Source organism: Ornithorhynchus anatinus, chromosome 6 (genome assembly GCF_004115215.2).
Source record: "Ornithorhynchus anatinus isolate Pmale09 chromosome 6, mOrnAna1.pri.v4, whole genome shotgun sequence".
NCBI lineage: Eukaryota > Metazoa > Chordata > Mammalia > Monotremata > Ornithorhynchidae > Ornithorhynchus > Ornithorhynchus anatinus.
Genome location: NC_041733.1, coordinates 34,330,187 through 34,351,442, shown reverse-complemented (window position 1 = coordinate 34,351,442; position 21,256 = coordinate 34,330,187). Strand labels below are relative to the sequence as shown.

General features: G+C 51.4%; 1 protein-coding gene across 1 annotated transcript; it reads right to left on the bottom strand.

The window, feature by feature from the left end:
• Window positions 1-11,736: 11,736 nt before the first annotated feature.
• SOX3 (SRY-box transcription factor 3) lies at window positions 11,737-13,698 on the bottom strand. The gene has a single exon (XM_001520731.2). The coding sequence runs from the start codon at window positions 13,575-13,577 to the stop codon at window positions 12,546-12,548; it is 1,032 nt and encodes a 343-aa protein (XP_001520781.2). The 5' UTR covers window positions 13,578-13,698; the 3' UTR covers window positions 11,737-12,545.
• Window positions 13,699-21,256: the final 7,558 nt, after the last annotated feature.

Genomic DNA, 21,256 nt, shown 5'->3' with positions numbered 1-21,256 from the left:
GAGCCCCAGGCTGATCCGTTGCCACCCAAACTAGGTTTTGGTGAATGCAAACTGCAAATCCAAACCGACATCTGTTTGACCCTCTATTCAGACACCCAGGCTGGCATCGGATCAGAAAGAGCTCCCATATTGTCCTGCACTGGAGGTTCCAGCAGGTGAGGAATTTGAGGTGACAAAGCATCACGTATATCTTCCTCATCAAGCATTAATTCTCAAGTGCCTTATTAAGCTTGCCAAAAATGGTCTCTGTTCTCTCATTCGACCTGCAGTAAAGATTTTCTTGCCCAGTTGTCCCTAGAAAATAAGAAGAGTCACAGTGATGATTCTGGTGTTTGTGAAGCCCTTACTATGTGCCAAGCATTGTACTAAATGCTAATGTACTTGTGGTGGAACGAGATTGGAGACAGTCCCTGTCCTACATGGAGCTCACAGTCTAAGGGGAAGGGAGAGCAGGCATTTAATCCCCATTTTACAGATGAGGAAACTGAAGCAGAGAGAGGAGATGTTCATTCATTCATTCAATAGTATTTATTGAGCGCTTACTATGTGCAGAGCACTGTACTAAGCGCTTGGAACGAACAAGTCGGCAACAGATAGAGACAGTCCCTGCCGTTTGACGGGCTTACGGTCTAATTGGGGGAGACGGACAGACGAGAACAATGGCGATAAATAGAGTCGAGGGGAAGAATATCTCGTAAAAACAATTTGCCCAAGGTCCCACAACAAACACGTGGCAGAGCCGGGATTAGAACCCAGGTCTCCTGACTCCTAGTCCTGTGATCTTTCCATTAGGTTGCACTGCTTCACTGTTTTCACTTGCTGCAGAGACTAGATTGTCCCTGGCACAAATGACTCCGGAAACTCAGTCCAGGTAGAGAGGGGAGAGCATCTTAAGGTGAGAATGACAATGTCAGCAGGGAGTTGGGCTCTTTTTTGTGAATGGTATTGGTTAAGCACTTACTATGTGCCAGGCACTGTACTAAGAGCTGGGGTAGTTCCAAGCTAATCGGGTTGGACACAGTCCCTGTCCCACACGGGGCTCATAGTCTTAATCCCCATTTTACAGATGAGGTATCTGAAGCACAGAGAAGTTAAGTGATTTGCCCAGGATCACACAGCAGGCAAGTGTGCAAATGTTAGTCAATAAATCATATTTATCGAGTGCTCTTTGCAGAGCACTCTACTAAGCGCTGACTAATACTCCAGGCCTGACTCCCAGGCCCATGCTCTGGCTCTAGCCACTAGACCACACTGCCTCTCTTAAACCTATCCTCTCACCCACAGTGGAAGGCTCCACCTGAACAACTGGACCAAATCTCACAACCACCAAGGAACAAGCCCATTATCTGTGAAAGAGCTTGATGGAACCTGGTTAAAGTTATTCACTGGAGAAAATGTATACACTCAAAAATTTTGAAGGATTAAGGTGTTATTTTTAAAATTTTAGTAATTTTGGGGAGGGAAATATTCTTTTTTTGTGTGGGATAGACACTTCTTAAGGGACTGTCTTCATATTTAGAATACCTTCGGGACTCCCTATTTATCTCTTTTCTCCTTGTCAATCTAATCAGATATTTTAAAGGACATGAGAAATCTTTATCCAGAGCCTTTTTATGAACCATCTCCCAAAAGTTCAGGCATAAATGGCCTTTCTTTAAAAGAAAAGCAAAATCATAATCTATTTAAGGACTTAAATTCCTTGTTCTTTTTCCACTAATAAAATGTTTTATCTTGCACAGATATGTAGATCGGCAGTGGGTGTATCCAGAGGAGTATCAACTAGATTTTTTGAGAGTTTATTCGGGTCCGTGGGGAAAAAAAAAGAAAGGTAAGAGGATCTGTAATCTGCAATAGTATCATTTATTTGAACTGGCCAATCTTAGAGCAAGATTAATTAGAAATGATAATAATAATAATGTTGATATTTGTTCAGTGCTTACTATGTGCCGAGTACTGTTCTAAGCGCCGGGGTATATACAGGATGATCAGCATGTCCCACGTGAGGCTTATAGTCTTAATCCCCATTTTACAGATGAGGTAGGCACCGAGAAGTGAAGTGACTTGCCCAAAGTCACACAGCTGACAGGTGGTGGAGCCGGGTTTAGAACCCATGACTTCTGACTCCTAAACCCGTGCTCTTTCCACTGAGCCACGCTGCCCTGAATATAATGAATTAGGACTATAACCACCTCGGGGGCCAGGAAAGTATCTACCACTCTGTTATAATGGACTCTCCCAAGCGCTTGGTACAGTGCTCTGCAAAGAGCATTCAATAAATATGATTGATTGATATTTGCACAACTTGATGTTTTAAACCCAAATGGCTTTGATGTAACCTCTAAACTAGCTGGAAAGAAGTTCATTTTAAGTGAATATTAATATGGAACATTTTGTATTTTAACCACTTTCATTTTATTCCCCAAGTCCCGTAGGCAGGGAACTAGTCTACCAACTCTGCTGTATTGAACTCTCCCAAGCACTTAGTACAGTGCTCTGCACACAATAGGCGCTCAGGAAATACAATTAACCATGAGAAACAGCATGGCCTTGTAGGAAGAGCACGGTCCAGGGAGTCAGAAAGACCTGGGTTCTAACCCCAGCTTGTCTGGCTGGGTGACCCTGGGCAAATCACTTCACTTCTCAGTGCCTCAGTTACCTCATCTGTAAAATGGGGATTAAGACTGTGAGCCCTAACTGGGAGAGGGGCTGTGTCCAACCCGATTACCTTGTATCTACCCCAGTGCTTAGAACAGTGGCTAGCATATAGTAAGTGCTTAACAAATACCATCATTATGATGATGATGATGATGATGAAGTTGGAACACTGTATGGAATGAAATTATAAGACCCAAGCCAACCTTTAGTTCACCTATCAGGTTGGAACTAAATTTACTAAGCTAGCACCTAGCACTCAGCTAGACTGTTAGCTCCTTGAGAGTAGGGATTGTATCAAATTTTTCTTTTGTACTGTCTCAGAGCAGTGCTCTGCACATGGCAAGCACTAAATCTCGCTGCTGACCTCTTGCTCACTTCCTGCCTCTAGCCTGAAACGCCCTTCATCTTCTCCAAGAGGCCTTCCCTGACTAAGTCCTCTTTTCCTTCTCTTCCACTCCCTTCTGCATCGTCCTGACTTGAGCCCTGTATTCATCCTCCCTCCCTCCCAGGCCCACAGCACTTATGCACATATCAATAATTTATTTCATTCATTCATTCACTCATATTTATTGAGCGCCTATTATGTGCAGAGCACCGTACTGAGCGCTTGGAATGTACAATTCGGCAACAGATAGGGGCAATCCCTGCCCAACAATGGGCTCAGAGCCTAAAAGGGGGAGACAGACAACCAAACAAAACAAGTAGCCAGGCAAGGTCTGTCTCCCCCTCTAGACAGTAAGCTCATTGTGGACAGGGAATGTGTCCGTTATATTGTACTCTCCCGAGTGCTTAGTACAGTGCTCTGCACACAGGAAGCACTCAATAAATATGATGGGTTGATAAATATCAGTGATTGATTGATTAGACCTGCACACCTGCACAGCTCGTACTGTGGGCTGCTGGTCTCTGGGATCAATTAATCAATAGTATCTATTGTACATAGAGCACTGTATTCAGCAAACGGTAGACACAGAAGTTATAACATCTGTCTTCAAGGAACGTACAGCCTAGCGGAGGCGACAGAAGAAAAGAAAGGAAAAAAATCATATGTAGCTGTGTTGTTTTTTTTAAGGTATTTATTAAGCGCTTTCTGTGTGCCAGGCCCTGAACTGAGCACCGGGGTAGATACAAGCTCACCAGGTTGGACATAGCCCCTGTCCCACATAGGGCTCACAGTCTTAAACCCCATTTTACAGATGGGGTAACTGAGGCACCGAGAAGTGAAGTGATTTGCCCGAGGACACTCAGCCGACAAGTGGCGGAGCTGGGATTAGAACCCGGGTCTTTCTGACTCCCGGGACCGTGCTTTTCCCACCAGACCATGCTACTTCTCGTGTTTAAAGGATCAAAGTATTTAAAACGGAGGGTATGTAAACCCATAGGTAGAAATTTGCTCCGTCTCATTTCGATTTCTCATGGGCTAGCTCCGGCAGCAGGCGACCGATGCTTCTTTCACGCTGTGGCCTAGTGGAAAGAGTCAGAGGACCTGAGTCCTAATCCCAGCTCCACCACTTGTCTGCTGTGTGACCTTGGGCACGTCACTTAGCTTCTCTGTGCCTCAATTCTCTCATCTGCAAATGGAGATGCAATCCCTGTCCCCCCTCCTATTAGACTGTGAGCCCCACGGGGAACAGGGACTGTTACTGACCTGATTAACTTGTATCTACCTCAGTGCTTAATACAGGGCCCGGCACAGAGTAAGCGCTTAACTAATAGCATAATCATAATGATTAAATCAGCAGCAGTGCTGTTTCTGCAGCATATTCTTTCTCAGCACCTCCGACTCGTATTCCCCATTCTTGACAATTTCAAGGTCTGGACTGTCACTGAGATTGCTTTTGTCGCTGCAGCTCCTCAGATGGCACATGCTGCAAATTCTCCTTATCTCCCTAACAACTCTTTTTGGTATGTTAAGGAGTCATTCAGAAGAAGAGGAGGAAGAAAAGGAGAACTTTAAAAATATACATATATACATTGCTCTTCCTGACCTTGCTCTGCGGTTTGGGGAGCTATCGTGTGACATGAAAATTCAGGCTGTGAACAAATTATACTAAGTATTGCTGGGATAAATCCAAGTGGTTTTGTTTTCTTCTGGCATAAGGCAGGGAAGCCAGCCTTTCCTTCTTTACAAACTTGCCATCATGGAGAAGTTATCTCCGGTAAACAAAGACTCAGGGGAAGATGGGAATATTATAAAAATCAGATTCGGTCAGAGACTTTTGTGAAAGAAACCAGGGGAAGGAAACCTAATTCTGTGAATTGGAAATATAATTTTCAGGATCTTTGCTTGTGATTTTTCAAGACCTCTAGAGGCAGTGCAATCTGATCTACAGAGCTGACTTCAACATTACAATCGGCCTCGATCTATTTTGAATATTTGCATATTTTTAAAAGTAATTGGGTGGGTGTAAAGCAAGAAAAAAATAAATGTGTGCCTGTTATCTTACCCGTTGTAGAGAAGAGATACATTCCTCTAGACTATAAACTCAATGTGGGCAGGGAACAGGTCTACCACCTCTGTTATATGGTATTTTCCCAAGCGCTTAGGACAGTGCTGTGCACAGAGTGAACACCCAATAAATGCCATTAACTGATTGATTCATTGATCTCTGCCCCACATAGGAAGAGAAGAATAATCACCAAAGAGAGCCAGAAGACCTTGTAACTGCAGAAGAAATAAAAAGTAAGCCACTCCAGTTTATTTTAAGTAAATTATTTTTATTTCCGTATTCTCTTAATAGCATTTTTTTCCATTTCCATTTCCTCTCAGTAGCCCTTTCTTCGAATATTTAGTCAGTACAAACAGGAAGATATATTTAAATCTCACTGAAGGCTTTTGCATAAGCATTTTCTACCCCCAGGCAACTTTCTTCTAAATTCCATCTGAAGAGAGTATAGGAGCCTCACTGAGGAAGTCAAAAGAAAGGGATTAAATTAAACCCCAGAAGTGAGCCTGTACGTCATGATGGGGTGAAAAAAATGTTTGAGGCCGATGACGCTTTTCAATTTGGACAGGATTAATTTTGGAGAGTCACAGAAGTCAGGTTAGAGTTTGTCTTCACTGCTATCGGTTGGATGTGACTAATCCGAATATCACATTTTCCCCCATAACCCCTTGATATGCTCCTACGAGATTCAGAAGTATAAATGCGTAAGGGTGGGAAATTTTGAAAGTTCAGTAGATTCTCTTCTGCTGCTGAGTTTTGGGAGCATTTTTCTTTTTTTTTTTTTAGATTGCCAGCTGACCTGCAGAATGTAAACAGAGCCCGCAGACAGACTGAAAGACAGATATATCAGCACTAATGAAGGTGTTAACATCACTCTCCTTCTAAGGGTGTTACCACAGAAGCTCGGTTGTAACTTGTTACTATTCCAATTTTGCTAACCTTGTTAACTGAGCTACTTGCCGCTTGTCACATTAGAGATACCGACCCTTCACTTTTTGCCTTGTGGTTTATATACATTCACTAGACAGTGTGCAGACTGAAGCTTTACCCAGTACAAAACCGAAGCTCATTTTGACTGGCGTAGACCTTCATCTAGAGAGGGCATATTTTAAAGAAGCGATTATAATTTTCAATCGAACAACGCTATTGCACTCCGGGGAAATTTATTTTAAGATGCATCTTAATACCCCGAATTTGTATAGAGTGGTTGAGCAGTTGCTTGTTGAATTATGATCGAGTATTCCTCCAAGTGCTTAGTACAGTGCTCTGCAGATAGTAAGAGCTCAGTGAATACCTTTGATGGAGTACCATAGAAGGCTAAATAAAATCATTTCTTCCTCCCCTCAAAAATTCAGGGAAAGATGCTCAAAGATAGTTTTGCTAAAACTTTTCTGCACATCCCTAAAGTGTTTTGTAATCTATGACTAATCAAAAATGAAGGTCTGTAAGTAATTGGTTCAGTGAGCAAACTAAACCTAGTATGCTTTCAATGGCTTGTAAGAGCTCTCCTGAAAATTCAGCTATTCTAAAAGGTTTCTCAGGAAAGGATAAAATTACGATATCAACTACCTAGTGTTAGTAATAAAACCTAGAGCTTTAATTTTACCTTCTATGGGTAAATGCTGGCGAGAGGTGGGGGAGGAGGGGAGAGTTGGCCCAAATGTGAATTCATGTTTTCACTCTATCCTTGAATGCTACGGTTCTGACTTTCTGAGCTGAGAAGTAACTTTTCCAGGCTCTAATAAGCCTTCCTTGGCAAGAAAACATATCCCCCACCCCCCTTCTTTCCCCTTCCATTCTCCAGGTTAAAAGGAAGAAATATACAGGTTAAAAGATACACTTTTGGTAGAATCTGGAAAATCACAATGCCTTCCACCGCAGTTTAAGGCTAGGGAATACGGATACTGCTGTGAACGGGAAAATTACAAAATGCTGTCCCTTGGAGTAAGAGTAAACTCCTAGCACTTTAAATGAGCTCTGCACCAAAAATGCACTTTTCTTTCTTTCCAATTTCCTCTTTCCTTCTCCTCCCCACTCACATTAACACAGCAATCACCTCTGGGACTAACAAAGCAGGTATTCTCAGTAAAACAACAGTCTATATGACAAAATTTGAGTTAAAAAAACCCCCTCAAAAGTTAATGGCCTAATCGATTAAGGTTTTCACATCAAAACCAGACCTTTGGGGAAAAAGCAAAGGGTACATGACTGCTAGAAAATCTGATGGAGTCAGTTACTCAGGGCTTAGTTCACGCTATTTGTGAAACACCAACAGAGTTAGGAGGAAAATTTCGAGGAATGTTTTCTGCTCTATTCCTTGCTTATGCTTTAATGATCATGTACTGTCTCTAAATAAATAGTTGCAACTTTCCCCCTCCAACCACCACCTAAAGCATGCCGAACAAAGCTTAGTATATTCTTCAGCAACGTTCCTCTATCCTGTCCACGTATCTCCTTGTGTGAAACGGGCAGTTCTGCCATTTCTACCATCAACCTTTCACGACTTTCTAAAAAGGGCCGTGATCCTCACTGGCGCCAATGCCCTAGGCCAAGGGTGGCCAAGCCTCCGAAGCCTTGAGAGCTGCAAACCTATAATGTAACATGGCTGAGAGCCACAGGTGAAAAATCACCCCTTTAATGGAAACAGAGAGCAGGAATGGTGGGATCGGCAGACAGCAGGTGTTCCTGAAAGCAGGGACAGGGAAGTGGTGGTGGTTGGAAACATCCCCTCCCCAGCCCAGGCCCACGTGGGCGGAGTACTGACACCAAAGGACGGAACAAACTGCAGTCCATGATAGTGGGGAAGTGATGCAAGCGAAGTAAAGCAAGCGTACACTGGAGCACACAGTTTGGCCACCCCAGCATAGATGCGAGCCATAGTTCACGATGTTTGGTGAGATCCGTAGAAACTCTTCCACCAGCTGAAGAAGTCTGCTGGCAGTGTGTCTCATCTTCTTCTCAGTCTCATAGGGAGTTGTGGTAGGATGTTACTCTCCTGATTTATATTTCATCCCCACACTGTTTAGAGCCTTATCTGGAAGGGATGTCTCCTCATATTATCCACCCACATTATCTATCCGAAGAAGATAAACTAAGGGGAGATTGTCAGTGATCCTCCAATAGAATGGCAATCACTCATTCTTGATTTTTCTTTCGTTAAAGGGAAGACCTTTTTCCCCCCCTCCTATAAAGAGGGAATGAATTTGGTGCTGATGTTAAGGAACTAAGGAACCAATTAGACTAATTCTTTAAAGACTGATTTAAAGACAAGCTACTCGGCATAAATCAATCTCGTCTATCTCACCGGTGACGAACCTCTCGCCCGTGCCCTGCCTCTGGCCTGGAACACCTTCCCTCTTTATATCTGACAGACGATCACTCTTCCCACATTCAAAGCTCTTTTGAAGGCACATCTCCTCCAGGAGGCCTTCTATGACTTGGCCCTCACTTCCTCGTCTTCCACTCCCTTCTGTGTCACCTTTTCACTCGGATTTGCACCCTGTATCTCCCCCTCCCTCAGGCCCACAGCCCATTATGTACATATCTACAAGTTATATTAATATCTGCCTTCCTCTCTAGACTGTAAACTCGTCTTGGACAGGGAACATGCCTACCAGCTCTGTTACAGCCTCTCAAATGCTTAGCGCAGTGTTCTACACACTGTAAGCACTCAAATATCAAATCAATTAAATCAATTTGCTCAGTTATCAGGGAATATTCCTGGATTTTTGAGGGACTAGAACTAATTGTTGCTGTCTAGTGAAGATAGTTCTACCTCTAAGTGAAAGGTCATCCCTAATCTTCCCGGCACCGACCTTACAGTCCTTACGTCAATTAGTGATGAATTAAAAAAACCCTCAAATGAATGTATAAATTAAAGGAATATCTCAAGTTAACTTTTTTCTTCAAGACATTCCTTTCTATTATGCATCAGGTATTTTGCTGATTTGTCTGTCTCCTCCCCCATACCCCGGTTCACTTTAGGTAGGTGGGAAGACTGTGAATGCCTTTATGAACAGGTGGCCATTTGGCAGATCTGCAACTGGTTTTATCAGCCTGCCACTAAATATTTCTGAAAGGTTTTTTTTTTTAAGCTTGTCCATCTCCTCTCCCCCACTGTAAAGTTGTGGTGACTTTGAATGATGCTGCCACATCACTAAGAGACCGTTTACAGTCTGGAAAATAAACGAAATAGAGTTTTCCCAGTCCTTTGGACTTTTCAAAAGGGAGTGGGCGGTATTTGAGAGACTGGATAGTGGCAGCAGATTTTTTCCACGTTTTAAGTGTGACCGTGTGTGCTCTGACTATAGCTTAACACGTTCCTTTCCTGTCCTTTCCAGTTCCTTTAAAAAGTTGTCCGGAACTATCAGCTCGGTAGGAGTTATTGGAGAGTTAGCCCCTTGTCAATCCGAAGCAGACAATCTTCAACTTCTGCAAGAATCTTGGAGCCGAGAGGGGGAAGCGGGAAGTGCTTCCTTCCCTTCCCCGAGAGATCCCCGACCAAGCTGTCGTCCAGTGTCCCAGGCAAACTGAAACCGAAAAAAGAAAACCTGAAGCCCGTCTCAAACTACACCCAGAAAAAGGCCACCGTCTTCCCGAAGAGAGAAAAAAGAACACCACAAAACCCAAACCTCGGGTCACCCTGAGAACCCTGGCAAGGATTCTTTCGATCAACCGGTGGTATTTATCGAGCGCTTACGGTGTGCAGCGCATCGTACTAAGCGCTTTCCTAGATCCTTGAAAGAGCGGGGCAGCCCCAAGACCAGTGGAAATTCAAGGAACATCTTCCCAGACTCGCAGGGAACAGTAATAATTATAACCATGGTATTTGTCGAGCGCTTACTATGCGCCAAGCACTGTTCTAAGCGCTGGGCAGCGACCCTCTTGGAAACCCCGGGCGTCCGCAGTCCCTGCTTGGGAAGTGGAGCTCAGCTCTCTCTTTAGGATTAAATTTGGCAAGGCTCTTTCTAAAGGAGCCCCGAGGGGGGAGGGACCCCCCACCCCTCTCCCAAAGCCCCCACCCAGACCAACTCCTTTCCAGTCCTCGGTCCCCAAGGAGGACCGAAAAGCAGGCGATGGGCGTCGCGGGTCTCTACCCAGGCCAATGGCCCGCTGGAAAAATGGGAAGTTTTATTTGTAACGGAAGATTTGAAACGAATCACCGCCCTCGGGGCGATCGATGCCCCTGTATTGGATGGGAAAGCGGCGCCCTATTGTGCAGAAGCAGTCGGGATGTGAAAAGTTTTTCTAGCTCCATTATTTCGAGGAGACGGGGGGGGAAGGGAGTCGGCGGGGACAAGCGGTGATGTGGAACGAGGCAAACACGAAGCGAGAAGCTCTGCAAAAGTTCTCCCCCCCCCTTCCCACCCCCCAGGTGGATGGAGGGCACAAAAGCCCCCCCCCCCCGGAATATTTCTTACTCGGGGTCCCTTCCCCGCTTAAAAACCCGCCAAGTGATTCAGACTCCCAGTCCTGGGGATTAGAAATATTTCACTGGTCCAGACTCATTCGAAATCAGAGTTTAAATCACTCGGGGTAGCGAGGTAACAGGATTAGAAGGATTAAGGAAATCGTCCCCAAACGGCTAGTTTGGGGAGGGACGATCGATTTATTTATCTTTTTAAAAGACTGCATCTTACGTTCTCACTTCGAAAGATTGATCGCCACTGAGGTGGGGGGGGGGGGGGGGGGGGGGAAGGATGGAGAATATTGTCAAACGGGCAAAATATTAATTGGTAGAAACCATCGGCGGAGCGGCATGGCTTAAACCCTGGACGGTTATTTATTCATTCAATAGTATTTATTGAGCGCTTACCGTGTGCAGAGCACTGTACTAAGCGCTTATATGAGTGGGCCTCAGGGAAGACGGAACGGTGTACGGTTAAGTTAAAGAAAAATAGACCTTTGAGAAGTTTACACACGTCTCAAAACAAACCAACAACAAAAAAAGATTGCGAAAGGCGCCGAAACTCCTATTCCGTGGAGCTTGTCGAACCTCGTGTGACCACCGCGGTTACGAGATTAAATAATTGATTTCCTCCTAAGGATTCCCGTAACCATTCCTTTTTAATAGTCTAAGATTTCCCGACAGGTTTTAGTTTTGCAAATATTTCAGCCCAGCTCAAGTTTCTCGCCGGGCGAAAACTCCGAGACCTCACAGCAGAGGTGACTTTTCTCGCCAACAGACACCAGCCTCCGTGGACCCTTGGCTGAGCTCGGCTCCCGACCCTTCTTCCTCTTCCTTGGACCGCCGCTGGAAGCCCCGGTGACTTGGCAGGAGCTTTTTTGTTGCTTTTTTTTTTCCCCCAAAGGAGATGGTGCGTCCCCACGTTGTGACTTTCAAACGATGGCCCCTTGGAAATTAAAAGTTGAAGAGAGTTGGGAATACAGGGTTATCCTCTCTCCTGCAGGAGAACGGTCCAACACGTCGTGGTCGACTGACTCGGTTTCCCCTTAATACACTGGATAAAAGATGACACCCCCAAACGCTCTAAAGTTCTAGAAGTGAACGCGTTGCCTCTTCGGACCTTTCAGAGACCAACGCAGAACGCCTTTCCCAATCCCTTCACCCGCCTCCCTCTCCCCGCCTCCCCCTCCCCCAATCTGTTACAAAATTGCCAGGAGTCAACTGAGATGCCGGTTATAAAATTTATTGATCTCTCTCGTTTGGGGAGTTTTCAAGGGTAAAATCTTTAAAAACCTGACACACACACACAAAAAAAATAACCTCCCCCCTCCCCCAGACTCTAGAATATTTGCTGCTTGCTTCTTGCGCCGATAAGTCCAACAGTTTACGGTAGGATTCACCAACTCCACATCGTCATCCGAGTTGTTTTTTTTTTTCCCTTTACAGAAAGTTCGCAAACCAGTAAGGGGCGGTGGGAAGAAAAAAAAAAAAAATAACACGCACACACACAACTCGCTATAAATTAAAAAAAAAAAAAGCAACTTGCGTTTGCGACCCGCACAGCTCTTGGGGTAATTCGTTCTAAAAAGTTTAAAGGGGAAAAAAAAAACAACCCAACCAGCTACACAGTTTGGGATAAAACCCCGAGGAGGATGAGATGTTGGAGGGATGGGGGGGGGGGTGTAAATTTTGTTTTTTTCTGAAAACCAGTGTAAACATTCGAGTCCGTCGAACCGCGCTTTCCTCCCCCCACCCCTCTCTCCAAACAAGGGGTGATCTTTCGGAGTCGGAGATTCCCAACTTCCAAGGAAGTTCCCAAGCGTCGGGCGACCCGGAGAGGGAAGGGAGGGGGGCGGGGGGGGGGGGTCCCGCTCGGTTCGTCGTCGGGAGGATGCCCCGAAGGGAGGGGGACGGCACCGAAACAGACGTCGGGGTTGTCCGGGGAGGGAGGGGGGCGGCTCTGAAGTCTGCGGGCCCGGCCGGAGGAGGAGGAGGAGGAGAGGGAGAGGGTCCGGGGGCTGGAGGTCCGGGGCCTGTCAGATGTGAGTGAGCGGCACGGTGCCGTTGACCCCCGTCCCGGCAGTCTGGTAGTGCTGGTGGACGCCGTGCAAGCGGCCTCCCTGCAGGGAGGAAGGGTCTGTGGCGTCGCCGCCGGGCGGCAGGTACATGCTGATCATATCCCGCAGGTCGCCCAGGCAAGCCCGCTGCGAGTGCGAGGAGTGCGAGGAGGGGTGCGAGGGGAGGGCGGGCGGGGGCGAGCTGGGCTCCGACTTGACGACGGAGCCGCCGGCCGGTCCCGGGCCCAGGCTCATGGCGGCGGCGGCGGCGGCGGCGGCGGCGGCGGAGGAGGAGGCCGGAGGCTGCTGGCCGTAGGCGGCCGGGGACACGGCCCCGTAGGCGGCGGCGGCGGCGGCGGCCGCCATGTAGCTCTGGGCCGCCGGCATGACCGGTCCGTACTGCAGCCCGGCCATGTCGTAGCGGTGCATCTGCGGCAGCTGCGGGCCGCCCATGGCCGGGTGCTGCGGGTAGCCCAGCTGGTCGGGCATCAGCGAGTAGGCCCCGTTGGTCCAGCCGTTGACGTGGGCGTAGCCGTCCAGCCTCTGGCCCACCGCCACGGGGCTCCCCACGGCGCCGGCCCCCGGGGCCAGCAGGTTGGCCGGCAGCGAGTACTTGTCCTTCTTCAGCAGCGTCTTGGTCTTTCTCCGCGGCCGGTATTTATAATCCGGATACTCCTTCATGTGCACGGCCCGCAGCCGCTTGGCCTCGTCGATGAAGGGCCGCTTCTCGGCGTCCGTCAGCAGCTTCCAGTCGGCGCCCAGGCGCTTGCTGATCTCCGAGTTGTGCATCTTGGGGTTCTCCTGGGCCATCTTGCGCCGCTGCCCGCGGGACCAGACCATGAAGGCGTTCATGGGCCGCTTGACCCGGTCCTGGTCGCCCCCTCCTCCGGCTCCGGCTCCGGCTCCGGCCCCTCCGCCGGCCTTGCCGTTGCCCCCCGGGCCCGCGTTGCCGCCCGGGGCGGGAGGGGCCCCGGGGCTCTTCATGTCCCCCCCGTCCAACATGCTGTACATGGCCGGGGCCGGCAGCAGGTGAGCCAGCTCGGACCAGGGCGGCGGGACCGAGTGCGGGAACTTCTGCGGGCGCCTCCGCTCCCCCGCCTTCAACCGGACGGCAGAACAGAGCCCAAGGCGGGGGAGCCCAAGGCGGGGGGGGGGCCCGGGGAGGGTCGGGGCGGGGGGGGGTGGGGAGCCCCCAAACACCACAAAACCACCACCGCCCGGACACGCCAAAAAAGCGCAACCTTTCCCCCCCCACCCCACCCCACCGAAAAACAACGGCACAACAAAACCTGGGGACCGTCCTGGTGCGCTGCGGGTCCCCGGCGGCCGCTCTAGCTCCCTTTCTCAATTGGGGGGGGGGGCTTTGATTGACGGCCTATAAATGAGCGGGAGGCAGCCAATCAGAGCGCGCATCCTGGCAGCCCCCCGGGGGGGGGGGAAGGACCAGCTGGTTAAAAAGTTGGCCTTTGGGAGGACCCCCCCCTCCCACGCCCCCCCCCTTTTTTTTTTTTTCTTCTTTTCTTCCCCCTCCTCCTCCATCCCTTCTCAACTCCGCGTCGAGGTCAAGGGATCTTGCGTGTGAGTGTGCCGGTCCCCACCGCCGGTCCGGGGAGAAGGGGGAGGGGAGAGGAGAAGAGTCCCCGCAGCCGGCCAAGGGAAGAAGGCGGGAGTCTCGCCCGCGTTCAATAAAAGCGGCTCTTCCCGGGGACTTTGTGGGATAACTCGGGCAGGAGGGTTGCAGAGGAAACGGGAGCCTTGGTCTCTTCTCTCCCCCGACCCCGGGTGGAGGGGCGACCGTGAAGGAGGGGGACCGGTCGGGGGGGGTGGGGGGGGGAAGGTGGAGCCGCGGAGAACAATAGCTCCTCCTCGAGAAGAGAGTTGGGTTTTCCTCGGCTTTCCGGATGAGGTGCCAAAGAAGTGCGAGCGAGGGGCGTCCGGACGCCCCCCACCACCCCGTCCCCAGCCTCCCGGAGCGCGGGGGTGCCCGCCTTCCGCCCGGAACCGGGGGTTGGCCTCGGAGGTTTGCGGGAGATTTGAACCCCCCACCCGGGGGACCTCGGGTTCCTACGGCCCCCGAGCTGCTGCGCTGTGGTCTGTGCCGACTCCCGCGTCCAGGACCTAGGCCTCCCTCTCCTCCCTTAGCAGCGGCAGCAGCTCCCCCCGGAACAGGCCGGGGCCCAGGTCCGGAGCCCCCCCCCCCTCCCCGGCTGGGGACTGAGATGTCTGATGACCTTGTATCGACCCCAGCGCTCAGAACAGTGCTTGGCGCATAGTAAGCGCCCGACGGGTACCATGATAATGCTTATTATTCATCCCGGGGCAGGGACCGCTGCTTCTAGCTCCCTCCCTCGCCCGGCCCGGAGCCGTCGCTTTCCAGGAGAACCCATCGGGCTCAGCTTTCTTTTCTCTCGAGTCTCTTGTCTCTCTGACCCTGTCTCTCTGTCTCTGTCTCTCCCCCCGGACCGCCCCCCTCCCTTTTGCCACTTTGGTTTTTCCAGTCCGCTGCTTCGAAGGGGGGGGGGGGGCGGGCCCTTTGGAAAATCCGTTTTCATGGCAACAACAAAGTCCCCTCAGAGTGAAAGAAAACTTTTTTGGGGGGGAAGCTGGAGCAGAGTTCGCTGGAGCTGTCAATCAGAGCCCGTCCCCACTCCATTCGCCTTGGCCCCCCGCCCAACACACACACACACACACACACACACACCTGCGAGACCAGGGCTGAGGCTTTTCTTAAAGGCACAGACATCCCGCTTTTTTCTCCCGGTCGCACCCTCCCCCAGCCCCCCCCCCCCCAACACACACACACCATTTCGATCCATTTCCCCAAACGGGAGAAAGGACCACACGTGTTCTCTACTTCCCTCTGCTCTCTTCTGCGTCGCGGGAGCCTCCCCTTCCTCCCCTCCAAAATGTTTGGGTAGGGACGGAGCAAGGCGAGAGATGGGAGAGGGATGGAGAAGTTTCCGAGGCCCAGGGGCTGTGAAGCAGCAGCCCGGGCCCCAGCTGTGGCCCAGCCAGAAGGAGGTTCTGGTGCCGCAGGGGGTCAGAGCTGGGGGGGTGATGGAGGGGGGGGGGCGAAAGGGCTTAACGCTTCGCTCATTCAGGCGAGAGCATCGGGGCACCGGAACCTCTCCGCAGCTTCTCACTGCCCGGCCTCAGAAAGGAAAAAAATAATTAGCAAATCAGAGCGCCGCTAATAAGAAGAGCCAGGGCTCAGAGCGACGGCGCTAATTAAAAAGCTATAAATCAAGGCAACCCAGGCGGGCTCGACTTCTCTTTTCTTTCCTTTTTAATAATAAGTCGCACGGGCTCACAGCCAAGACCTTGAGATATTGGGGGGAGGCGACTAACCCCCCACCCCCCTCCACCCAACTCCTGGGGGATGGGGCAGGGCGAAGCCAGGCTGGGTAGAGTCGTGGTCCGGGCTTTCCTGCCAACCGGACGCTGAGGCCGGTCCTCACCAGTCACCCCTTCTTCTCCTCCGCTTCCTCCTCCCCCTTGCCCGCTCTCCCCCACCCCCACCCTTTCCTCCCGGCTCTCGGCAAAGTCTGGTCGGAAAAGGAGAAACCGGCTTTGCCTAAGATCTGGCACGAAAGTCAGATGCCGTCTCATCTGAAGGATGCCCACGCTCGGATTAGAAAGGGTCGTGCCTCAGATTCGTATAGTCAGGGTCCGAATGGTCGAGGGATGGGGGACGGCTATTCCTCCCTCGGATGCTCTCGGTTCCCAGAAGGGTTAACTGGCTCTCTCCATCCCCATATTCCCACCCAGGAAAACCCCAAACCCTTGTGTATGTGTGTAGGGGGTGGGAGGGATGCAAGGTTGCCCCTCAACTAAAGAGAATGAGCGATCTGTGCCTTGTTAATCAGTGCCCTAAACTAACATCCTGAGAAATCTGCTTCGTTTCTGGCCCGTCCAAAAGTCTGCTAGGCAAAAATTCAGGATCCGGGATTCTAGAAGCCACCGAACAGAGGTCAGAAAACGGTTTCAAACAGCCCGCGAACCCTCCTCTCCCGAGTTCGGCGCCGGAATCCGTAGAAGGAACGGCCTTTGAGGCTATTTAGATTTTTCTTTCCCGTTCTCATCGTATATGGGATTTAGTTATCCGTGACGAGCTTCGGCTTCGAATCACCGCCGTGGGGTAGACAGGACAGTGTTTCTCTGCCGGCGTCCGTCTAGATTCGTGACTCAGGAGTCTCAGCGATTCGGTGAAGGGGCAGCGTTTCAGGGTTCGTCAAAATCTCCGCCGTCTCGGCCGCGATTTCTATCGGTTTCGACCGGGCCGCTAATTTCAACCCCCGGTATTTTCTGCTGACAGGTGCGGTCCAAACGAATGGGTCCGTGTGACGGCACTTGGCGAGGGGTTCCCTGTTGCCAGCTGGGACGCTATTAGAGAACAAACCCCCCGTTTTCCACCAACCTTTCGGCGGCCTCGCGAGAACAACCGAAAAGTTCAAGATAGAAAGATCAGCGGTCTCTAATTCCACCCCCCGCTCCCATTTGGGGATCGGCAGGGCGGGGTGCGGGTGGCCGAACTGCTTCGGGTTGTGGGGTTTAGGCCGAATTCCGGGAAATCAGTGCGCGCGAGGCCGGATTCGGCGGCGGGTGTTAAAAGAGCCCGGGAACACCATCGCGGCCCTTTGGGCGTTCCGAATATCGAGGGATTTAGTGGGCCGGAACAGAAGAACTTTTCTAGGACTTTTTCTTGGAGGCCGGCGTGGGCCGGATGAGGCGCGGGGTCTCGGCCTAGTGGCCCGAGAGACGATTTAGTAGGAGCGGTAGCCTTGGTCTGCGGGGGACCGAGCCAGTTTCTTCTCCCATCCCGGGGGTCCCCTAGTGATTCCCAAATTCCCGGCAATTCCAGACACGTGGCTCAGCCGGCGGAGCCGGCGAACGCTGCAACATCGCCGCTTATCGGCCTCGGGAGGCAAACGCCAACTCCGAAATTCGTCAGTCCCTCATTTCCATCCCCCCACTCTTTGCGGGCCCACCCTTTTCGGGCCACGGAGGACGGATGGAGAGCGGTTCCCGCGGTCGCCGTCCCACGGCCGGGAGAAGGAGAGGGAGCCCAGGGGTGGGCTTGGGGCAGTCCCGCTTCGTTGGTGACCGGGAGGACAGCCACGCCCTCCGATCGCCTCGTTGTGCCATTGGGGCTTGCACGCCGGCAGAAGAGAGCTCACGGCACCCGTGCAAAAACAGTCACGCCGATGCCTCGTTTAAAGCCCTATTCTTAAGGAAAGGCCTCGTTAATGGCTGCATAAAAGATGTGACGAGTCAGGAAATGTCCTTAGGGAGCCCGATGGTGACCCGGAGAGAAACCCCTCCGCTCAAGGCACACACACAGACACAGATACGCGCCCCCCCACCCCAAACACCCCCCAGTACCAACTCCCCCTCCAGCTCTGTGTTATTACTGTTATCATTATTAACCCCAGGATAATCGCTGATGAAGCTTTTCTCGTTGCTTCAATTTCCCCCCCCCGTCTTGGCCATCTCCAAATCCTGCTCCAATTGGAAGGCAGATAGTAATCCCTCCCGATAAGCATCTCCTAACTCTTCCAAGAGTTACTATAACGAATTCAGCGTCCTTAGGAAAAGTAGCTTGGAGACGGGAATCCTCGTAGGCTGTTTCTCCCCCCTGCCCAACACGCTCACACACCCACACGTTTTCGCACAAGCCTAAGTGACTTTCTCAAGAAGGGGCTGCACTTCAGGTGCCTGAGAGGGAGCAGGAGGAGCCTGTGGATTTGAACAGACGCAGGTGTCAAACCCCGATTTTACACCACAGTGGAAGTTCTGCTGAGTCGCTCCATCTCCGCGGAGGCCAAGGAAACCTCCTTTTCCAATCCGCCCCCACCCCAAGCCACTCGAGAGTAAATCTCCCGAATTCTGCTCGGATCCTCTGAACTCTTTGCCTGCCACTATTCAACTATCTTTCCGATTTATATTAACCGATATTACTAATACTAGTACTTGCTAGCGCTCGCCATGCGTCAAGCACTGTTCTAACCGCTGAGCCCTGTGCTGAGGGCTGAGGGATAACCGATGAAAGTTGTCGGGTCGGTGTTAGGGTGGGGCGAGGGAAGAGGGGGGGGAGCGTCTTCAGAAGATACCTGTTCAAAGTGGATTTTTTTTTTAAAAGACCCTGATCTTGTTAATCGAAACATTTAGTAACCAATTTCGTTTGCAGAGAAACGGGACTCTCTCATGCCGGCGGAAAGCTGAAAGGGGACCCCCGCTAGCTATGGGAAATGGGGGTCGCGTTTCCCCAGTGGCTTCAATAACTGCCTCTCGGGGTTAAGGGAGAGGTTTGGCAAGCTTGGCCCCTCTCCAAGTTTCCAACGTTCCGAACTGTTTCTCTTTCTGGAGACGAATTCTGTCTTATGTCGCCTTTCTTAGTAAGTAACCCATTCGGGTCCCGGGGCCACTGCAGGGAGCTGGCCGCTGACTAGCGCTCAGAAAAAGCGTCTTTGGAATCCGTTTTACCTGCTTTTAAAAATGCAGCCCCTCCTAGCAGGGGCGCGGGGTTAAAATGATTCGCCCTGACCCGGGGGCATTAACATGTCAATAACCGATGGGTAATTCTGTTACTACTTCGAGGTGCAGGGAGCCAGCCGTCTTCCATTCCTGACGGGCAACAGCTCAGTCGAAGGAAACGGAGTAACGGTTTGGATCACCTTTACCTTAAGCATACCGAAACAGACAACGACAACAAAAAAAGATTTCCCCGGGGGCGTGACTGGCGCAAACCCAGACCCAAGAGAAGACGTCCAACACCTTTGTGCGGCCGTTTCTTGGCGCGCCTCCCCTGCAACACACACTCACACACACATCATCCTCATCCTCATCCCCTCCCCTCCTGCAACTTCCCAACGAAGCTTCGTTCGTGGGCTGGAGGGAGGAGAGGAGAGACGGGCGGGGGAAACTGAGGTCCCTGAGGCGTCTGCTGCTGGAATCTCCTTTCCCGCTTCCTCGGCTCCCTGCAAGATGAACTTTCTTTGGGCCGCTGACAACTGGCTGAGCCCAGACCCCTCGGAGAGCCTCTGAATAGCCTCTTTGGGCACCAGATTGTGTCCCCCCCCCCTCCTCCTCCTAACCGCCCCCCTCCCGGGACAAACCCCCTCATCACCAGTCACATTTCTTAATTGGCCTGTCCCTTCGCCCTGCTCATTCAGGTGTTGGCCAGGAATTTGTTTATCTGGCTTTGACAAAAACGGAGCCGCGCGTAATCGCTTCGCGGTAATAGCTCCAGCTGCAGGGGAGGGATCGCTGCGACGCAGACCAGGCTGTTCGCTAATAAGGAGGGTTTTTTTTTTTTCCCCTCTCCCCTTCCCTCCCAACGTCTAATTAACCAAGTTGTGCAGGAGACCACCAGCACCGGCCACGGCTCCCCGAGAGCTCCCGGGGGTTGGGAAAGATGACCCGAGAGGGACTGGCTTCTCACCCTGCGCGCCGGGAAGCAGCTGGCTCCGAAAACCCAGTATTTTTTAAAAAGAGAAGTCAACTTAGATGGGGAAAAAAAAAAAGATTTCTCCCATGCCCCTTCCCCATTTCGATGCGCAACTCCCACCTTGCCTTCCCTGCTTCCACGGGAAAAGGGTTCTAGGGGCCCGAAATATCTGAGCTACTTCAGGAGCTCTGTGAAAATGAAATTCTAGCCAAGGGGTCCCTTCCCCCTCCTTTCTCTTCCCCCACCCCCTCCACCCCGTACTCGCAGCCGGTCCTTTCACCCACCCTCCATCCCCTCCCTCGAATTTCATTTTCACAGAGCTCCTGGAAGTAGCTCAGAGAAAGGCGCCTCTCCTTTATTCCCAGAGCCCGAGAGGGCATCCACGGGGAAGAGGGGGCTCTTGGTGTGAGGGTCTGCCCCCGGGACCATTTCGAATCGCATCGGGAGGAGTCTGGAGGCCGGAGCAAGTCATCCCTTGCCCGATCTAGGCAATAAGAGGCTCCGTCGCCAGCGTGTCGGCCCCCGCGGGGAGGTGCGGTGGCCCGCTGGATGTTGAATTTGTGGAAAACACGTTATAGTGATCCAAGCCCGCGGCGGGCGCTTTGAGAGGCTCGACCCTCCTCCTCGCCCTTTAGGGAGAAGGTCCGGAGCTCACGTTGCGCGGACTCATCTTGAAGGAGCCACGCCGACAGCCTGACAGCTATCCGCCCGTCCATCCATTCATTCGTATTTACTGAGCGCTTACTATAGGCAGACTACCGTCCTAAGCGCTTGGAACGTACGATTCGGCAACAGATAGAGACGATCCCTGTCCAGTGACGGGCTCCCAGTCTAAACGGGAGAGAAAGATCCTTTAAAGATCAGCCCAAGGAAGGTGGAAAAAGAAAGCCAAAAAAAAACCTCCCCCAAACTAGAGGTAAGACGTGACAGGCTCCGCCTCGCTAAACGAGCACGCTGTGCCTTGGGGAATTCTGAAACGAATCTCCGGGCTTGATCCCCGAGAAATTGCAGGGTTTAGCCTGGTGGCAAAGCTAGTCCCCTTTTCCCCCTGCCCGGCCGACTTGGGGGGGAAAAGTCTCAATAGGCAATACAGAGCGGGACAGCAGGGAGCAAGAAGACACAAGCGGGTGGCCTCATCCCGGCCGGGGCAGTCGCCCCCGGTGACTGGTAGCCTTGCCTTCCTAAACCCTTTGCCCGTTTCCTACGCCTTGCGTCTCCATCTCGCCTGAATTTCAACTCCGCG

What these genes read in the sequence shown, in the direction of transcription:
- SOX3 (XM_001520731.2), bottom strand. Translation starts at nt 13,577, where the DNA reads ATGTACAGCATGTTGGACGGGGGGGACATGAAGAGCCCCGGGGCCCCT.